The sequence below is a fragment of the Molothrus aeneus genome, chromosome 14, assembly GCF_037042795.1.
Source record: "Molothrus aeneus isolate 106 chromosome 14, BPBGC_Maene_1.0, whole genome shotgun sequence".
Taxonomy (NCBI): Eukaryota; Metazoa; Chordata; class Aves; order Passeriformes; family Icteridae; genus Molothrus; species Molothrus aeneus.
In genome coordinates, this window is record NC_089659.1 from 2,775,696 (window position 1) to 2,796,424 (window position 20,729).

The 20,729-nt window shown below is 47.2% G+C and overlaps 2 protein-coding genes across 2 annotated transcripts in view; both read left to right on the top strand.

Moving 5' to 3' along the window:
* The first annotated feature begins 593 nt into the window (after window positions 1-593).
* Window positions 594-12,347, top strand: PGK1 (phosphoglycerate kinase 1). Its single transcript, XM_066559589.1, has 11 exons — window positions 594-729; window positions 3,216-3,266; window positions 4,131-4,286; window positions 4,403-4,547; window positions 6,582-6,685; window positions 7,390-7,509; window positions 8,139-8,253; window positions 8,534-8,713; window positions 9,265-9,442; window positions 9,619-9,717; window positions 11,882-12,347. Exons 1-11 carry the CDS (start codon window positions 665-667, stop codon window positions 11,920-11,922), a joined length of 1,254 nt encoding a protein of 417 aa, XP_066415686.1. The 5' UTR covers window positions 594-664; the 3' UTR covers window positions 11,923-12,347.
* Window positions 12,348-15,400: 3,053 nt separating this feature from the next.
* AMOT (angiomotin) overlaps window positions 15,401-20,729 on the top strand; it is a 60,973-nt gene continuing 55,644 nt past the window's right edge. The window contains exon 1 of the mRNA XM_066559238.1: window positions 15,401-15,494. The gene's annotated coding sequence lies outside the window, so the exon portion shown is untranslated. The remainder of the gene's footprint in view (window positions 15,495-20,729) is intronic.

Sequence of the window (20,729 nt, forward strand, 5' to 3'; positions counted from 1 at the left end):
GATGGGGCTTGGAGCAGCCTGGGATAGCGGAAGGTGTCCCTGCCCATGGCAGGGCGTGGAATGAAATTATATTTAAGGCCTCTCCTAGCCCAAACCATCCTGTGATTCTACTAAACCATGCTGCTGCAAGGTGTATCCCTTCAAACAGTTGTTTTGTCCCCGCTTGTCTTGAGAAGTATTTATGTAGGTCACTTAAAAATATCCCGGGTTTTGTCTCACCCTTTACAGTCGACGCGTGGCCTGCCCCAGGCCTATGGCTCAGCCGTAAAGTGCCTGCCCTTCACCTGAAGGATTCGTACCAGCCGACACACGTTTAGAGACCATTTATGGGTGATTTTGCCTCAGATAAGGTCCGGAACCGTAAATTTGGTGCTCAGGGGCAGAACCCCACACTCTCCCAGTACCCTCAGAGAGCGGCGGCTGCGTGTGGGACGTGACCGGGGCCGGCGCCGCAGCCCCGCCTCCGAGAGGCGGGATGTCCACTGATGGACAGGAGGTTTGACCAATAGAAATACAGAGAGGATAGCACGGACCAATCGCTGGTGGGAGGGGCGGGGCCAGGCGCGCTGGGTGGTGGCGGCGCGGGCGGCGCTGCGGCAGAACGCGGAGGCGGCGAAGCGGAGCGGGTTGAGCGGGAGCGGAGTGATTGCGGTCGGCAGCAAACATGTCTCTCTCCAACAAACTCACCCTCGACAAGGTGGACGTGAAGGGAAAGCGCGTCGTCATGAGGTGAGGCGTTGCGGGGGAATGTCCGTCCCCTGAGGGCCGCCCTGCTCTATGCTGCACGCTGGGGCCGAGCCGGTGCCCCCCGGTAGCAGCCCCTTGCCCGAGCCTGGCGCGTGTCGATTTGTGCGGTTTTAATTTCATTCTTTTTCGCTCGCTGGGTGTTGGAGAGGCTCCTGCATCATCGTGGAGCCGGCCCGGCTTCCCTGCGGGTACGTGGCGGCCGGGCAGGGTGTAAATCCCGGCCCGGCTCCGCCGCCCTGGATCACCCCCCGCTCTCTCGCACGTGTGTCGGCCACAGGAGGCCGGAGGGCAAATCCAGCCAGCCTGCTGTGCTTTTATTCCAGAGAGCTACCCCAAAACCGCTTATTTCCCAGTTAATTTTTTTTCCTTAATGCAAATTCAAAAAGCATTGCAATAAAAAAGTGAAGATACGGCTCTGCTCAGCTGTCCAAATACCAATAATAATTAATTTCTTAGCAGGAATGGGATCACAGAATGGCTTGGGTTGGGAGGGACCTTAAAGCCCATCTCTTTCCATCCCCATGCCGAGGGCAAGAACACCTTTTGCTTAGAAAGGTTGCTCCAAACCTCTTCTAGCCTGGCCTTGGACACTTCCCTGGCTGGGGCGTCACCGCAGGTTTTCTGCACATCCTGGTCTGAAACCCTAAAATAGGCAGTCCTTGCTTATTTATAAAGCATCAGTGCCTGAAAGCGTAATGTTAAAATTGTTGCCAAGTCTTGGGAGATAAGGGCACGAAGGTACATCGTGATATGTCCTGCTCGAAATGCTTTAATTATGGGGTAGTTTGTTCAAGGTCACTATAACGTGGTTACCGTGTGCGTGTTATCTGCTCTGTGAGTAGGCAGGGATAGCAAAAATACAGCTCCTCTTATTCGCAGTCTGACAGACAACTTGCTCTTTTTACTCCTTGTCTCTTCAGCCTTGTTTTGAACTAGTTCCCTAATTTTATTACCAGAAACCAGCCCATGTAGCAAGTACTGAAGAAGCTTGCTCCGGATTTCCGTGCACTTTCTAAGTCTGATACAACAAAAGATCTCTCTGTAGAAGTCTGTACCTGACTATTTTTTTGGCCATCTGATTGGTTTTTTCCATTTCTGAGTCATGTTACAGAGAGCAGCCGTGCATTGGCAGGCGGTGGGCTGGGTTCGCCCGCTCAAAATCTCTGTTAATTAATGCTAATTAATTAATTTTGCTGTTCCGTGAGGGACTACCCAAACACAGCAGGTGAGCTGCCAGGCTCCGTGTCTCCTGAAACGAGTCACCACGTGCTCTCAGTAGTACTAAAATCGATACCTCTTCTTTTTCTCCTCGTGTTCATCGTAATTTTGGCTTACTCACATCCTGCTTAGCTTCGGTGCCGAAGCTTCAGGAAAAGTTGAGAATGGGGAGGGGAGAGGGCTCAGGGAGCTCAGATTTCAATGGTCTGCAGGGGGGAAGAAGGCTGAGCTGGACCTTTCTTTTGTAGTTTTGATGGCTCTGTAAAGCAAACTGTCCTTTTATTCTCTCCTTTAGGATAATGGTGCTTTTCTTTGCCCCTTCTAGAACTCGACCACTGTGCTGTGGGGCTGCCAGTTCAATTTCTTTCTGCTCAGCTACTCCTGTTTTGCTGGCAGCTTTTGTCTTTCCTTCCCGTTTGTTTGACGTGCTGAGTGGGCTGCAGGGGGATGCATTCACGCAGCTTGCTGAACGCGGTGCTTTTCACGTACGGAAGGATGAAGGATGCACACTCTGCTCTCTGCTCCAGCCATGGCTGTTCCCTCCCGTGGCTCAGTGAGCAATTTCTGCCTCCGCGGTTACGCAACGCGGCTTCCTGCACATGGGCACGAGGGATGCCAGGAGAAAGGGCCCTGGAACTCCTCCCTGCCAGCGCTCCAGCTGGCACGGCTCAGGAAGTCACCTCAAGATCCAAGTCAGGTCTTCCAGGGAGAATGTGATAAGCCACAGCAGGGAGATTAGAGCTGCAGAGGACAGAAGTTAAAGCTTCCTTCAACTGCCTGCTGGCCACAGTAGTCCAGCCAAGCATTTCTGAAGCCTCATTTGAGGACACAAGGTCACTAGTCGAGGTTCATTTCCTTTCCTTTGGATGTTCCTCTGTTGGGATCTGAAATCATATTGTTTAAAAATTAAAAGTTGTGTTTGGGTTTATTTCCTGCTCAGCATTACTGCTGCTCTGGTCCTGAGCATTAGGATGTGTTGCTGTCCCAGCTTTCCTGAGTCATTCTAGTAGTGGTTGTTCTCCATTTGTGATGTTATCACAAGCAGAAATGGCTGGTAACACATTGATTTCAGAACAGAACTTGTCAGCAGGGCCGAGGTGAACATCTAACTCTAATTGTAACGCTGTTTTTTTAGCCAGCACCTTTACTGGCAGGTTTCCTCACTCATTTGTTGAATATTTAAAATTAATTAAATAAGTAAAAAAATAAATCTGTTGAATATTAAATTTTGCTTCTGATTTTTTTTTTAGGGTTGACTTCAATGTTCCAATGAAGGATCACAAAATAACTAACAATCAGAGGTGAGCTGTAATTTTCATCTCAAATGGAGGCCCCAAAGTCTACTGTGTCGCTGACTTTGCCCCAGTACCTGGAGCATTACCATGATTAATCTGTTATTGCTCATACCAGAATATTAAAGGTGTCAGAGAAAGTCCAACAATTTTTAATTAAACCCCCTGCAGTTGCTAGCAAACTACACTTAAATACAAGGCTGATACTCACTGTGGCTGCTGTGGAGAGCATATGGGAAAAAATCTCTTATTTTAGAGATTAACTTAAACTTCTTAAACTGTTGCCATTTCACAGCCACATCCCTTAGGCCGTGTGTGAAAATTGTCTCTCTTACTATCCAGAAGTCTCTGTGCCTCCTGCTTACCCTGGGGCTGTGGTAACTTGGAGTCTTTGTTAGAATAATTGTTGCTGTGCAGCACACAAAACCCTGGAGTTTCCAAACAGTGATGCCAGCTGTCTTGCCCTGCCTGTGTGCCACTTGCAGGAGGTGCCAGCTTTGCTCACCACAGTGTTCTCACTGCTCCTCATTTCTCTACTGGTGCAGGATCCCAGAGTAACCCAGGGAGCCTGGTACTGTTCAGCTGTGTCCTGGCATTTCTTAACTGAGCAATCAGCAGAACTTAGATTACAAAATGCATTTTAATTCCATGTCCTACATTGCTTGGAAGATAACAGTGAAATGCATGCAAACAGGCTGGGAAGGAGAATTTTGTTGATGCTTTTTTAAGGAATTGTTCTGTCCAGCTCTTGTGCTCTGTTTCTTTTGTCATTTTTGAGGGACAGCTCCCAGGGCTCATGTGGAAGTGCTACTAATCTGCTTGCCTGGTAAACTAATGGAGTGCTTATTAATGAGTTGTTGTGTGCTGTTACAGAATCAAGGCAGCTGTTCCTACCATCAAGCACTGCTTGGACCATGGGGCCAAGTCCGTGGTTCTCATGAGCCACCTGGGTCGCCCGGACGGTGTCCCCATGCCTGACAAGTTCTCCCTGGCCCCAGTAGCTGTGGAGCTGAAGGCACTCCTGGGCAGGTAAAGTGGAAAAACAGCCTGGTGTGCACCAGGCCCTCCCTGCCAGGAGACCTGGATGTTTTTCTTTCCACCAGGAAATCACTGGTGGGGTTACAGTGTGTGTCTTGTGTTTGCAGGGAGGTGTTGTTCCTGAAGGACTGTGTTGGTGCTGAGGTGGAGAATGCCTGTGCCAATCCTGCTGCTGGCTCTGTCATCCTGCTGGAGAACCTCAGATTCCACGTTGAGGAGGAAGGCAAAGGCAAGGATGCTTCAGGGAACAAGGTGAAACTCCATGTGTGCCTGCTCTGGTCTTACCTGCTCCTTGCTGCAGATTGACAAGGAGCCAGCAGCCTCTCTAAAGCACTGATTGTGAACCTGCTCTTAACAGGATGTCAGAGATCTTTAGTTCAGTGTGTCCCACTGTTGTGCAGAAGCTTTGAGTGGAGTACAGTGAATTTCCAAGATGAAACAGCTCAAGTGAAAGGCTGTAGGTGACTCTGTCAAAAAAGGAGAAAGAAACAAAATAGAGCTGTGCAAGAAACTGCTGCTTGTTAGGCTTCAGTATTGGGTGTCTAAAATGAAAACCAATTTGGAGACAGTTTGTTGCCACCAGGCCCATAAGAATGATGCTTCCTTTTCAGGTTACATGGTTAATATTTCTGCAGCACAGGGATTATCAAACCCTGCTCTAAGCCTGTCTACTCTTCAGAGCAGTTCTCTAGAACCAGGCTGCCTTGCACCTCTGACATTTTGTTGAAGGTCAGCAGAGTGCTTGCTCCAGACAGCTGCTTTTCTTAGCGATGGTGACCCTGCTGGCTCACAGAGATCCAGTGCTTGGAGGGAATGCTGACATGGAGTGCTGCCCTTTATGGGCTGACACAGGACTCCTGTAGCTTATGAACACAGCACAGAGTTGGTGAGCCTGTGCAGATGGTGGGGAAAATTGAGCAAATCTGGCATTATTCACTGCTAGAACTGCAGGTATAGTGGCAGGGAGAAGAGTGGGGCAAGAATTTCATTTTCTCTGGGAGACAATCCCTTGGTTTTGTGTGTTTCTGTAGTTCCCAGGTGATTTAGGTGGGTATGTGCATATGGAAGCACACACTGCACTGAGCACATCAGGGGAGAGGTGCCAGTGTCAGAGCTGCCTCTCCTAACAGAGGTGAGAGGCAGTGCTATGGAAACAGTGATGCAGGACAGGATTGCAGGTTGCTGACTGCTGCTTAAGCTGTGTTTTTCCAAAGTAGATGCAGTGGTAGTGGTTCCTTCTGTCAGAGCCTCCTGTGTTCTGCTCACAGATGGTGCTGGTTCCAACTGAGCACTTACTCTCTGTGCAGCCAGGCAGTTTGCTGAGTGAAGGAGCAGTTGGCAGCATTGTTGCAGAATCTCTGTGGTCCCTTGCACTTGTCTCCTGCTCAGGCTCTGCTAAAAAGGGTCCCCAAAGCTGTGCTGAGCCCTGCTGCCATCTCTTGGAGTGCCTTCCTGCCATTGTCCCTGTGGTGTCACACGTGGTGCTGGCAGAGGCCTCCCTGGGGTGCTGAGCTGACCAAGCAGGAGAGCCCTTGGCAGGGCTGGCCTGACTCCAGTCTGGGCTGCTCCCTGCCCCAAGTGGCTGCCAGCTACCCCTGAGCAGTCACCTGCTGCCCCAGTGGGCTCTGCTGTCTCTTCATGCTGGCAGGGAGAGCTGACCTGCATAAGCCATCCTGTGAGGATTTAGTAGGATGCTTAGAGGAGTTTTTTCACAGAAATACACCTGTTCTTACCCACTACATACTACACTTAGCTGCATTTCCAGCATTGGCTGCTATCACTGTGGCCTGCTGTAGTGTGCCAGCCTTTTATCAGACTGTTCATTGGTTAATCCTCAATGCAGTTGCTAAATCAGTCCTTCAGGAGCTCAACCTTGTACTTGTGTCTCTTGGAGATTATGCTTGCTTTGTTCTGTGAGTGAGCATGAATTTGTGGTGCCTGATCTCAGCACTGCCTTGTCTCTCCACACCCTTCCTGTGCTACCTGTGTTCACCACACAACACAGTCTGTTGGAGAGGGACTGAAAGGTTTGTGGTGCTGCAGTTCAGAAGTGGGAAGAGTCTTCAGCAATAGCAGTCATGGGGAGTTTAAGGTGGAATTTAAACCATTTAAACTTTTTTGTTGCTTCTGCTGGTCTGGGAAAAAGCAAATGAAGACAGTGACCCACTGGATGAACTGATGAGTTCCTCTGGCTGACCTCTGCTTTGGGTTTCAGTCAAATAGCTGACTTTGAGCTCAGAGTCAAAGTCTCAGGGTACAAACTTGTCCTTGTTTCTCTTTTTTTAGATCAAGGCTGAGCCTGCCAAAGTGGAGGCTTTCAGAGCCTCTCTCTCCAAACTGGGAGATGTCTATGTCAATGATGCTTTTGGCACTGCACACCGAGCTCACAGGTGGGTCCCCATTTCCCTTCCACAGGCAGAACTGCAGAACAGTATCTGCTGTGGAAACACATCAAATACTGCTCCTGAGGAGTGTTAACTTCCTTTTGGGCTACCCCACTGTCATTGTGCTGTGTTTGTTCCTCAGTAGTGGATTTACTGGAGGTAGTTGTTACCAGTGTATGCTCTTTCAGGTTTGTCTCTTGAAACAAGAGCTTTAGACTTGCATTGACTTTTTTAGACTTTGAAGATCTAATGATGACTTGCTTAGGGCTTGTATAAATTGTCCTGCAATCACAGCAGCCCTCTTTTCCAAAAGATTAATCACTCCAAAATTAGTATTTCATGGAGTGTGTTTGGATATGTGTACTTGCAGACTGTAGTGATCCTCTTGGAAGAAGAAATCCCTGCTCTTGGCTATTCTGATTTGTCCTCTGGTTTGTTGGATCACTAGTTGAGATGATAAATGTCTTGCAAATCAATATTTCTGTGCAGAACCAATGTCAGAAATGAAGCATGCACAACTGTCTTATCAAACTAGGAAAACAAAGCCTGTGTGTGTTTTCATGCAGGTAGTAGCTGTTCTCATTGCTGCAGCTGACTCAAGAGTTGGCTTTGTAATGCTGTGAGACATGGGGGTGTTTCTACACCCCCATGTGTCATGGAAAAAGGAAAGGAGATTTTTCCTTTCCTCACTTTTTACTTTAATTCTGCAGCTCCATGGTCGGTGTCAATCTGCCTCAGAAGGCTGCTGGCTTCCTGATGAAGAAAGAACTGGATTATTTTGCCAAGGCCCTAGAGAGTCCAGAGAGACCCTTCTTGGCAATTCTTGGAGGGTAAGGCTCAAGAACACTGTGACTGTATTTCTCTAACTGCCCTAACAAATGACATGTTATTTAAGCAAGTGCTTTCCTTTCAAGTGTACCTGCAGTTCAGGTTTGTAGCTGACTCCTGGGATGTGAGATGTGGATTAGAGAGGAGCTGACTGATACCTCTGCTCCTGTGATGATCCAGTCTGGCTGTTTATTGTTGCTCCCCAAATCAAGACAGTCCCCAGCAGTTTTTTGCCCAGATGAGCCAGGAGAGCAGTTAGAGCCATGTGATGGCCCAGACATTGTCCGTGACCTTTCCCCCCAGTTCAGGGTACAGGAGTGCTCAGGCTCTGTAAATTGACACGGCCTCTCATTATGCAACAGGCCCTGCTGGGGCTGCAGGGGCTCTGCTGGGCAGTCAGGGGAAATCAGGCTCTAAAGGGCTAATGAGGTTGATATTTAAATAGAAAAGAAGAAATGGAGGGCTGGATAATGCTCTAGTAAGTTGAATTTTAATGCTGGCCTGCTAACTTGGAAAATTCTCTTTTTGCCTATTCCAAACAATTCTTTTCTTGGATCATTCTCTAGAACAGCCTTGATATACCAAAGACACAATATTCATTATTAATTCTTTTTTCTTTTCTCTCTTACAGAGCCAAAGTTCAGGATAAGATCCAGCTGATCAATAACATGCTGGATAAGGTCAATGAGATGATCATTGGTGGTGGAATGGCATTCACCTTCCTCAAAGTGCTCAACAACATGGAGGTACAAGGAGAACAATTCCATGTCTGCTTCTAGTGGGGAATGTGGTCTGAATGCACCTTCCATGTTCTGAATGCACCTTACTGGCTCTCTTGGCTCTCTGCAAGAGTAGGGAGCACTGAGAAATTACTTGAGAATCTCTTTGCAAAACTCAGATTGCTGCCATGTCTCTCCATGTGCTTTAAGAAAACAATCTTTCCAGAATTGCTGTCTGAGCAGTTTGGGTGCTGATGTTCTCTTCTGTAATGACCAGGACCTAAACAAACACTTCTCTTAAATTTAGATTGGCAACTCTCTGTTTGATGAAGAGGGATCAAAAATTGTCAAGGACCTGATGGCCAAGGCAGAGAAGAATGGTGTGAAGATCACTCTGCCTGTTGACTTCATCACTGCTGACAAATTTGATGAGAATGCGCAGACTGGGGAGGCCACAGTGGCTTCAGGCATTCCTGCTGGCTGGATGGTAGGTCTGAATGGGAAAGGGACTGACAGGGGGAGCAGGAAGGAATAGTGTGGGTAGGACACCTCTTAAAGGAGTAGAAAGAGTAATTGTGAGCCTTGGCAAATGTTTCTGAGGGCAGGCAAGCTGTGTAGAGTTTGTTGGTTTAATGAAATTGAAGCCCTGTTGTTTGTTCTGAAGTTTTAAGTCTAAAGTAGCTTCTGTGAGATTTGGATTAAAACAGCAAAATTCCTTGCCCAACATGCAGATCTGAATGCAGTAAAAATCCCTTTTATTTGACTAGAATTTAAGTAGGGTTGGAAAAGTTTTCTAATTAAGGCTTCGAGAATCTGACATTGATTTAAAATTGACTTACTGGAAGATTAAGAAGTGTTAGGAAGATAAAACCCCCCCAGAGTCCCCCCTCCTGCAGCAGCTGCTGGCAAATCTGTCTGTGAATAGAGAGAAATTCTTGTTTCTTGTCTGGGGTGGGGAGGAAGCTTCTGGCTGGCCATGGGTGATTTGAGCTGGGGCTCAGCAGTGATTCTGAGAGTGACTTCTCTCACTTCCCTTAGGGCCTGGACTGTGGCCCTGAGAGTGTGAAGAAGTTTGTTGAAGTTGTGGGAAGGGCCAAGCAAATCGTGTGGAATGGTCCAGTGGGAGTCTTTGAGTGGGACAAGTTTTCCAAAGGAACCAAAGCCCTGATGGACAAAGTGGTAGAAGTTACTGGAAAAGGCTGCATCACCATTATTGGTAAGTAGTTGTGTTCTTCTGTTTCTAAATGCATGGAGAAAGCTCGTGATGGCCAGCACCGTAATAAAAATACTGCTCAAATTATTTTCCTCAAGTTCTCCTCTGTCCTTCAGCTTGGGCCTTCAGTTGGACAAAATTGAATTTCTTGTGTCTCATGGATTCTGTTTGTGCTCCAGGTGGTGGAGATACAGCTACTTGCTGTGCTAAGTGGAACACTGAGGATAAAGTCAGCCATGTCAGCACAGGAGGTGGAGCCAGCCTGGAGCTGCTAGAGGGTAAATCCTCTTTTATCTTTATTTGTTTGAGTAAATGTGGAGTTCTGGGTGCTTAACCATTATGACTTATCAGGAAAGCACAACAACAGTGTCATGGTTTGACAGTAACCTCTTTCACCAACCAAAACCAAAAAAACATTCCCCTAAAAGTTCTCTACTTTTAACCCCCTATATTCTCAAAACCATATCCATGTCCTCAGTAGCCACACCAAATGCCAATATTCAAATCTCAACACTAATTATTTTAACCACAAGCTCCCAAAAAGCTCACTACCTTATCAAACCAGAACACAGAGGAATGTCTTTTTTGTGCCACCATGTGGAGTTAGTTACATGTAGCTTTGGAGCTACAAGCTCCTCTTCTGTTCTGTAGCCCTCACAGAGGAAGAGAGGAAGGAAAATGGAATATTCCTGCAGACAGCACAGCATGCTTCTCCCAGAAAGCAAAAATACTGGGATAGAAAAAAGAGTGGGCTGGATTTTATCACTGATCCCTCAGGACATACCAACCAGCCTGTTGAAAATGCCCGGTTTCTGATAGGGGAACCTCATCAGAACAGTCTGGAATTCTTGCCAAGGCTTTTCTTCCTGTTTGGAATTCCCTTGGTTTTGGGGAGCCCTCTAGTGCTCAGCGACAAACCTGCACGAGGGTGCTTGGAATTCAAAATGGTGAGGATTGAAGGGATTCTTGTAACGAGTTCCATTGTTCTCTAAACGACTTCTCATTTCCTCTGGTAATTTGCCGTTTCCCAGTGTGTGTAAATTATCCAATGCTGTCAGCTCCTCTGGAGAGGAGAAACTTCAATAAACTGCCTTGCAGCTGCTGCTTGCAGGAGTAAGATGGGAGACAGAGCTTTTGTTTCTGTTGCCTAGGGAGTGATGGGGAAGGGAAAGAATGCAGATGGCTCGAAGGAAACACTGTGTATTCAAAAGCACGAACTTGTCTAAGTTTTGGCCCAAAATATGGGTTTGTGTGTGTGATCTTTTAAATGTAACGGAAGTCTGGCTAATTAGAAAAGCTTCTGAAGATGAAGAAAGGGGAAAAAATCCCTGAAAACTCAGCAAACTAGTGAGTTGTGAACAGTGTTACAATTCAGTCCTGCTGCACAGCTTGAGCATTAGAAGGTTGTTTTTGTGAGGAAAGGCAAAACCAGAGTGGTGTCTGTTCATTATATTAAAGTATGACAAAAAGCTAAAAATGCTTTAGAAAACATTGCACTTTATTAATCCAGGCTCTTGTACTCAAAGAAGATGAGAATATTATTTGATTCCTTCAGTTGGAAAGAGATCTGTAAATGTCTCAACCTGAGTGTTTTAGTTATTTTAATGACCTGAGACTCATAGGAGGCTTCTTCTCTTAATTCATTCTTAAAATATCCACCACACTTCCCCAGAATTCTATTTACTTGCCACTAGGGATTTAAGAAAGTATGCAGCAACTCTAAATCCAATCCAAAATCTGTTTGCCATCAAATTTAATGGAAAAGGATTTTGGGTGTTTGGATCTGGCCCCAGCAGAGCCTTGGACAGAAATGTGCCATTACTGTTGATTGAGGGTTGATGGCTGGGCTGTGTTAGGAATCTCTGCTGACATCTGAGTACAGCTGTGCTCTGGGTGGATTCACTGTGTGGAGCAGGTCCATGGAACCACCATGGTCAACTGTAGCTATGATATTTTCTGAAAAATCCCTTTGCCAGGATTTTTCTCCTGAGAAGCCTCAGAGGAAAAGAGAAACAATAATGATCTGCTGCTGTGGAATGCAACAGGTGCATCTGGGATTGGTCCATGTTGGTTGTTTCTAATTAATGGCCAATCACAGTCAGCTGGCTCAGACTCTCTGAGAGTCACAACCTTTTGTTATCATTCCTTTTCTATTCTTAGCCAGCCTTCTGATGAAATCCTATATTCTATTCTTTTAATATAGTTTTAATATAATATATATCACAAAATAATAAATCAAGCCTTCTGAAACATAGAGTCAGATTCTCATCTCTTCCCTCTTCCTGAGACCTCTGTGAACACCACCACAGTCAACATGGAGCCAAACTCTTCCATTTTCAAGAGTATAATTCCTGATTCACTTTTTAACATTATATCTCTTTGAACGTTGCAGAGTTGTTTGAGAGGTCCTTAACCCTGCTGCTGTGTTCTTTCTGCCCCCAGGAAAGGTTCTCCCTGGTGTGGATGCCTTGAGCAATGTGTAGAGAGCAGAGCCCCAGGCCCAGTCCCGTGCACAGCCCCTGAGATCCAGCACTTCAGCGCTTCCGTGTTCCAGCTCTGCCAGAGGCAGATCCCAGAATGTAAACCAGAACGGGACCTGGGAGCAGGAGGGAGCAGCAGAGAGCAGAGATTTTCCTGACTGCAGTTTACATGATGTGGGTTTGTCCACTGTTACCCCACTTGAATTAAAGTAGTTGAAGCTGTTGTTGTGAATTTAGAGTGTACATATTTATATTTTGCCTTTTCAAAGAGATTAATCCCTGTTAGACGTATATCTCAGAAAGGAGTGCACTGTCCAGCTTCCATCCTAAAGGCATTTTCATCACTTGACACGGTTCAGAAACCAGAGGGGACTCCAGTTTTTTGGAGGTTGGTTGTATTAGCTGCTGAATAAACATATTTCAAGTGCTCCCAGTTTGTATGTTGTCCTTATTTCAGATTTTTAGAATGGTCTGCATTAAAATACCTTCTAGCATCTGGAATCTAAGCTATTTTTCCTATTTGCTCTAATTGCAATATTTCTAAATCTCCTTTTGTGTTTGTCCAGTGGTTCTATAAGCACCCAGTCATCATCAAAGTGAACTTGGTAAGGAAGTAAATTGCCACAGATGTGCTCTTAAGACTTCAATGCCCCTCATAATAAAATAAGATGAAATTTTGAATGTGCAAGTAAGAAAAAGGCAAGTTCAACTGCTTGTCATCTAGAGAACTTGCCTCATGGTGGGCAACTAATGTATTCACTGTCAATACAGGGAGAATTTTGAAGACTGAGACAGGTACAGATGAAGTCCCTGGCGAACAGAATTGCAATGTGCCTCTGTTCCAGTTTGTGGTCCACTGAAAGTAGCATGGTGAAACTGCACAGTTGGACACTGAGGTTTGTGTGTGGCTTCAGCACATGTGGGAGTTGCAGGTACTGTCAGCAGAGGCACAGCAAGGTGCTTCCAGTGCCTGGAGCTGGATTTCCACGTGGGCTGCCCTGTGCTGGCTCCTGTGCTCACTGCAGGGCCCGAATGTGAGCACAGAACCAAACCTGGGACTTGTCCAGGCTCAGCTTTGGGTTATGGCAGCAGTCCCAGCCGTGCTCTGAGGAGAGGCTCTGCTCCAGCTGAACTGCTGCTGGCTTTTCCTGCTGGACCCACGAAGGGTGAGTGGTGTGGGGCAGCCAGGGCCTGGTCTGGTTCCCACTGAAATCCCAGTGGTGCTCTCAGGAGCTTTTGCACAGCACAAAGCATTAAGGATGAACCATGGAGGGAATCCCTGAGGTAAGCAACAGGTCACAGCACAAATTCTGCTTTTTAGTTCATTCCTAATATGAAATACTACCAAAACAAAATGAAAGTATGTGTTAGAACAGAGACACTCTGCCAAATTTTACTTAGTCATGAGGGGCTGTGAATTAAAACCCAATAATGCTGAAGTGTGGTAAAGCTGCTATGAAATGTATAGCTGTTACAGTTTAAAGCTAAAAGTGACTCTTGCAAAGAAAGTAGAAATAATGCAAATTACTGCAGCACTGTGGTCTCCTTCTCCTCTTCCTCCCCTCCTTTGTAACTCTCCCAAGCATTGTCTGATGGCACATGAATGATGCACATTTTTGCTGTGCTGTGCTCATGTTTTCCAGGCAGGGGTGCAGACCTCCGACAGCTGCAGGAACGAGGCAAAGAAAGGAGGGGGCTTGTCAGCCACAAAAAGAGCATGGATTTTGGAAATCCAGTACTACAAAAACAAACATTCCACCATGTCTTGTAATAGATCCTCGTTGTCTGGCTCTGGCAAACAAGACCTCGTGACAGCACAGCCCATTTTTGTGTCACTCTTGTGCCCCTGTGCTGCTGGACTCCCATGGAGCAATAACAGCCTTTCCCCCAGCCCTCCTTTCTGGGTGTTTACAGTGGAAGGTTGGTGTGTGGCCACTACCTCTGCTGGCTTTTTCCTCTCTCCATCAAAAGCAACAAAACAAAGCTATCTGTAATTAAATACAGCAAGCAGTAATAACGCTCTGTACACACAGATGTCTCTGCTTAAAACCATTTTTCCACCTGAATTTGGGTGCTTCCTCCTCACATCTCTAAAATATCCTTTTGTTTCTATATGGCTTGTTTTGTGTACTGTGTTCAACACAGGAAACATGGCACAGCAGGGCCAGAGAGATACTCAGCTTTAAATAAAAATAAATTGTAGATAAAAATGGACGAAGCATGTAAACATGAGACCATATGAGCTGAACCCTTGATGGCCAGCAGCTGAGTATTTCACTGACACAGTTTCCAGGGTCTTTCTTTAAGTTTTGCCTGCTAATACTTCTTTGACAGGTTGGCTTTTTACATTTTTATTGCTTTTGTTGAGAGTTTCTGGGGCGAGGAATGGTCCCTATCGGAAACATGGTGGAAGAAAGTTTAGAAGCAAAGCTGTTGCAGAAAGCTCATGATGTGATGGAGGTAATAGATACAGCAGGTTTAGGGAGCTGATACTAAGAGCCAGGTGAAATAAAATGTAAAGAACTTAAATCCTTTGGCCACACCAACCCCATGGAACACTCCAGACTGGTGCAGAGGGGCTGGAAAGTGCCTGGTGGGAAAGGCCCTGGGGGTGCTGCTCAACAGCAGCTGAACATGAGCCAGGTGTGCCCAGGTGGGCAAGAGGCCACGGGCACCTGGCCTGTCCCAGCCATGGGGTGGCAGCAGGACCAGGACAGTGCCTGTCCCCGGAGTGGGCAGTGCTGAGGCCACTCCTCCAGTGCTGAGGTCAGTTCTGAGCCCTTCACTTCAGGAAGGACATGGAGGGGCTGGAGCGTGTCCAGGGCAGGGAACGGAGCTGGGGAAAGAGCTGGAGCCCCGGGAGGGGCTGAGCGAGCTGGGAAAGGGCTCAGCCTGGAGAAAAGGAGGCTCAGGAGGGACCTTGTGGCTCTGCAAAGCTCCTGACAGGAGGGGACAGCCAGGGGAGTCGGGCTGTGCTCCCAGGGACAGGAGCAGAGGGAACGCCCTCCAGTTGTGTCAGGGGAGGCTCAGGCTGGTCATCAGGAAGAATTTCTCATAGAAAAGGTTGTTAAACATTGCAATGGGCTGCTCCCAAGCAACAAGTGACAGGACAGGGGAGGTTCAGGTTGGATATTGGGAAGAATTTCGTCACGGAAAAGGTTGTTAAACACTGGAACTGCCCAGGGAGGAGGTGGACTCCCCTCCCTGGAGGTGTCCAGGGAAGGACTGGAGGGGACCCCCAGCGCTCTGGGCTGGCTGACAAGCTGGGGATCGCTCACACGCTGGGCTCGCTGCTCTCAGAGAGCTTTTCCAGCCCTGCTGGTGCCGCGATTCCCCTCGGCCGAGGCGCGCTGCCCGCAGGCGCCGGCGGCTCCCCCGCCCGTGCGGAACTACAGCTCCCGGCCGGCACCGCTCGCCGGCCCGCCGGGGGATGCCGGGCGCCGTAGTTGCAGCCGCCTGCTGAAAGTTCCCCACGGCATCGGCGGGGGGCCCTTGCCGGAGCTCCCCGGCGTGGCCCAGCGCCCTGCCGGCCCGGGATGGATGTGCGGGCGGCCGCAGGGCCCGGCGCCCGCGGGGTAAGGGCGCTGCGCGGGTGAGGGCGCGGCCGCGGGGCGAGGCCGGCGGCCGGCGCGGGGAAAGGCCGGCGCTGTCCCCTCGAGCACCGCCCGGGACGGGCCCCCCGAGGCGGAGCAGGGCTGCCGGGTGTTCCCGCTGCCCTCACGGGCATCTCCTCCTCCTTCCCCGGGCGGTGTGGGGCGGTGCCGGGGCTCAGCCCGCGCCGGTGGTGGCTGTGGGGAGGCGGCGGGGCTCGGGGGCTGGGGGAGCCGTCCCTGCTCCTCTGTCCGGCCCCTCCCCGGCTCCGCTGTCAGGCCCAGGTGGGGCCGGGGATGTTTTGTCACCCTCGGGCTCTTCCCCTGCCGCCAGGGATGGTCCCTGCTCTGCCCTTCTCCTCCCGCACCTGCCTCAGCTCTGAATTTAACAGAAATATCTCCAAATCCTCCTGCTTTGATCTCCGGGAGAGCAAATTTGGAGGGTGGTAATCCCGAAAGGGTTAAAAGCTTTGCGTCCGTGCCTTGGTTCGGCGGTCCCCAGTACGGGCATTGTGGATTTCATTCACAGACTGAGTCAGGCAGGGCCATAAATATTCACCGTGACTTCTGCCACATGGTCTGAGCTGGTCAAACCCCTTCTGCCTCAATTCCCGGATACTTTTTGCGGAAGGTGAGGGCTGGAAAGCCAAATCTTCATTGTGGAAGAGCTGTGGTGGACACAGGAGCTGTGGTGATGTTGAACACCCATTGCTTTTCTGGGTGCTGGCACCAGCCAAGGGCTGGCTGCACCAGGTGGGAGAGCCCAGCACTTCCATATTTCAGACTCCTGGGGGCTGAAATAATTTGAAGCTGAAATTTCAGACTTCTCACAACATCCACACCCCAACTCTGGCATCCTCACCTGCACTCTCCCATCATAATATGGATAAAGAAGATCTCCACTCTGTTTTCAGGTTAAAATTTTCAGCATCACACCTCTGATAAATGATTCTTAATTCAGCCCCAATGCAGTATAAAATAGAAAATTCCATTTTAGTTCATTTTTCATTTTTATTCCACTTTCTAATGATATTTTTTCATTAAGCATCTAATCACATCCTTGCATTTCTCATCAGTAAGGCTCAAGGTGCTTTACAGAAGAGGGAAAAATATGATTATTCCAATTATCCTTATTAAGGCTTAGGTTTTGGGCAGCTTTTACAGATAATACAGGCCATAAATAATTAAAAGTACAATCTAATTAGCAGAAATCCCCAGTTGTAAACTGAAGTGCCACACTGAAGAAGGCAGTGTGTTACAAGGCATGGCCTTGTAACCTAATCTCCCTGATCAGAACAGTATCCCATTAATGCACAAATCTCCCCTCTCCTGACCTGTGTGCTCCTGGGACAGGTAATTCCATGTGCAGGATCCAAGGGAGGGAGTCTCAGTGACCAAAAAGCAGCTTGGAGAGTGTTCTGTTGAAGTTCCTTGGCATTTGAATAAAGGTCTTGTGTTTACCAAAATATCCAGCCTGAGCAGGGTTGGGCATAGAACTGATGGAGTATTTTAGCAGAAATAAGAAGCATTGCTCAAACTGGAGTCCAGAAGATACAAAAAAAGGCTGTGGCCTGGACCCAGTTCATCCATGTCCTAAACAGAATTCTCACCTGAAACTTGCTCTGAGCTCTTTGTCAAATTTCAAAAGTTGGACATGGGCTTTTCTGTTTGGGAATTTGGTTTGCTTGTGCTGAGCTAGGTCTGTGTATCCTGACACCTGCTGTCCTGCTGGGGGCTGGCTCCATCAGGATCACTGTTTATCCACATAACTCAGCAGCAGGACTACGTGGATGAAGTCCTTGTTCTCATTCCAAGTACCTGCTGTCACATCTGAGTTATTCTGTGGGAATGTTTTTGCTCTGATCTGTGCTTACCCAGCTCTCAGCAATGACCTAATTGCAACCTTCTCGTTAGGCAGAGAAATTTCTGAGTTTGGCTTTGCAGTTCACCTTCTCAGCAAGTAAATCTTTGCTCTGTAACACCACTTACCATCACTTGAGCCCAGTGTTCATGAGGGATGGTGAGGCTGATGGGGGCAGTGAGTGTCTCTACAACAGCTTCTCCCACTGTAGCATTGCAGTGTCTAACTCAGAGCAGGTGTAGACCATGCAGTCAGTGAAAATTCCTGAGTCTGGTGATCTCTAGCAGCTTTCAACCACTAAAGGAACTGCACCTGTGTTAGTCTGGTGTTGTAAGTTGGTGATATAAGAGCAGCTACAAATAAAGCTGAAAAAGCCCAGACTGCCTTTCTGCCTAAGCCTGATGTAGCTTAATCTTGGCCAAGTTGGTGTAATTTTCAAATGTAACTCAAAGGGATGCTGATTGCAAGTTACATTGAAATGAGTCCTAAAGTTCCTCAGGGTCTTGGGCAGACCTGTATCTTGATATATTTGTGCTGCAATGTCTTCATTTGTGTTGTGTTGTCAGTCTCATTGCTGGAAGCTCTGAGAGTGAGGCATGGCTGGAGCTCCCAGGAATGCTGGTGCTACTGGGATGAGCTGCACCTGCAGAGATGAGGAAACTGGGAATGCAGACATTTTGAGCAGCAGAATGAGGGAGGGTTAGGGGGGAAAATAGAAAAGTCAGGAATAAAAACAACCACCACCAGGGTTGTGGGTGATGATGGATTCCCTGAGAACATTCTCGTGTGCTACTGAGGAGAGGGAGAAGAGAAGAGCTTTCCTGGAGAAGTGCATTTCCACACAATGAAGCCTTTGGTTTCTGCCCTTGCACATTTGTAGAGCACTCACATCTTTCTTTCTCTAACCCCAGGAGAAATTCCCATTTTCTTTCATTTTCCAGTGTTTGGAAGGAGATGAGGCACTGTTGGGCTCCTTTATTAACTTCACCTGTGGGAAGCTCCACAGGTGTAAATCCCTGGATTTCCCAGTCCTGCCACCCAGGAGGTGTTTGTGGAGGTTCCTGCACAGGGAGGGTTTGATGCTGTCCCAGTCCTGTGACTCTTAATCCTGCCTTGCTTTGAAGTCTGAAACTCAGGAGTCTGCATTAATGATCAAGGGGCAGAGCTGAACACAGAATTCCTATGGCACAAAGGTAAAGGTGTGGGTAGGAATGTGGGAAGGAAATATTTAAGAGCAGCCTGGCATGTATAGTTAATAATATTAAAAAAGTAATCATGTTAATGTCCTCTAGGTGCTCAGGTTCTCGAGGCTTTGAGCATCTTCTCATCCCTTGTAGGTCACTTGTCTCTGGCTGGATCCTGTCATGTGCACAACATTAAATTCCTTGAAGGGCAGAAAACTTCAGCTTTGAAAACTCTTGTCCTTCTCTGCAGTGGGAAACTTGCTCTGCCCCCTTAGGCAGGAATGTCTGTTCCTCATGCAGTGTTTCAGAGCTGTGCTTGGCATTTGGCTGTCACTCTGTCCCACTCTGCCAAGTGTCAGTGATCCCTGAATGCTTTAAAAGTTCCTTGGGACTCTCAGCAAATGTGAAGCTCTTCTAAATTTGAGATCTGTCAGGAGCAGAATGCATTAGAACAATTATTTCTGACTTTGACTTACAACTATGTTAAAACTCACTTATTTTTACCACAGAGTGTGTTCTTTTTAGGGCTGTGAGCTGTTTCTCTAATGCAGGAGCTGTTCTTCCCAGTTTTTACTTCATAAAGGAATATAGTCAAAAGGGCTGTATATCTCTACACATAATATCCAGATATATACAGCATTGTGAAGTCTTGTGTATTTTTTTTGTTAACACGGAATTTCTTTATGTATTTAACAACTATAGTGTAAATGAATATTTATGGAGGTGTCTGAGGTTTTTGGGTCAGCTGTGTCAGGTAAAAATTTGATCCAAATCCCAGGAGAAAAACCCCACCTCTGACATTGCATTCCCTTCTTGTCCCCAGGGAATTACAAAACCAAAATATTTTAAGCCATTGAACGTGCACTGAGCTTTAGTTCATTAGCTAAGAAGGAGCAGGATGTCTTTCCACAGCTACATTCAACAGTGAAGAACAAAAAGCTACCTTGAAAAATGGCCTTTGGGAAGCAGATGGCAGAAGCCAAGAAACTTGAGCCCTTTGCTAGTGAATACTCTGTCCTTAACATTGTCTCTTTTGTTTCCCACACTTCCATGAGCTGCACATGGATTCAACTTGCCAATTTTTAACCCTTCTTCCTGATGCCTGATCCGAGCACAGTTTGGCAGCTGGGGCAGCTGGCGCTGAGGTTTTTGCTGCCTCTTTGTCCCTGTGCAAGCTCTGGCTCAGGTGTGTGAGGCAGCCCAGGAGACATGGCTTGGGTGCATCCTGGGGAGAGGGAATCAAAGCTTTTCCAGCTTCCTGGCAAAGGGTGGAACAGAGGCAGGGCTGGGAGCAGGTTTGCTTTGATGAAAACACAGCATTCCCACTGTGGCTCCCGTTGGGGAAGGTGTTGGAGCTGGGCTAAGACTTTTTTAAGGAGAGCTGTTTATCTTGGCATAGCCCAAAATTTGATGGAAAGTCAGGGTGGAGCCAAGGGATTTGGCATTATGGGAATTCTCACACCAGCTTGTCTTTGTGTGGCAGCACCAGAGAAGTGCTTTCTGCTGAGAGAAGCATTTCCATCAGATGTTTATTTGAGACAGACATTTATTCCAGTGAGTGATGATTGCCCAGAGTAAATGCAGTTCTTAGTAATGACTGTGTTGTTTCCAAAAGCATAGGTAGCTCCTAGAGTTGCTGTTTGCTAAATTGTTAGGGACCTAATTAATCATCAATTTAAAACAAAAATGGCATTTCATATCAAGAACATAATGCACTTTCATCCCTCATTTTTCTCTTGATAACTGTTGAACAAAGATCACCAGCAGAGAGTGCTGGTGCTCTTCCAGAATGTGGCAGCAGCTTTTGAAAATGATGGTAAAATCTAATCAGACTTTTTTCCATAATTCTATTTTTAGTTTTTCATTTACATGAAAATGAAATGTTAATCAATTACCTGTAACTTGATATCTTGCTCTCTCTAATTATCAGTCTTTTGTAGCTTACTACAGGGAAAAGATTGCTTTTAGGAGCACATCTATGTATTCATGAAAATTCTAATTGGCACTTTTTGAAGAAGTTGTTTAAGAGAAATGAATCTATTTTATTTCAATATGTTTTTTGTACCTAACATATTTTTCTCCTTTCATTTCTCATCTTTAATTTCGTGTTCAGAACAAGCTGGTTACAGTACAGCTTCTCTGTAGCAGGGGAAGATGGTTCTGCTCCTGCAATTA

What these genes read in the sequence shown, in the direction of transcription:
- PGK1 (XM_066559589.1), top strand. Translation starts at nt 665, where the DNA reads ATGTCTCTCTCCAACAAACTCACCCTCGACAAGGTGGACGTGAAGGGA. An exon ending in ACTGCACACCGAGCTCACAG is followed by an intron (nt 6,686 to 7,389) that starts GTGGGTCCCCAT and finishes TTAATTCTGCAG; the next exon opens with CTCCATGGTCGGTGTCAATC. An exon ending in CAGCCTGGAGCTGCTAGAGG is followed by an intron (nt 9,718 to 11,881) that starts GTAAATCCTCTT and finishes TTCTGCCCCCAG; the next exon opens with GAAAGGTTCTCCCTGGTGTG.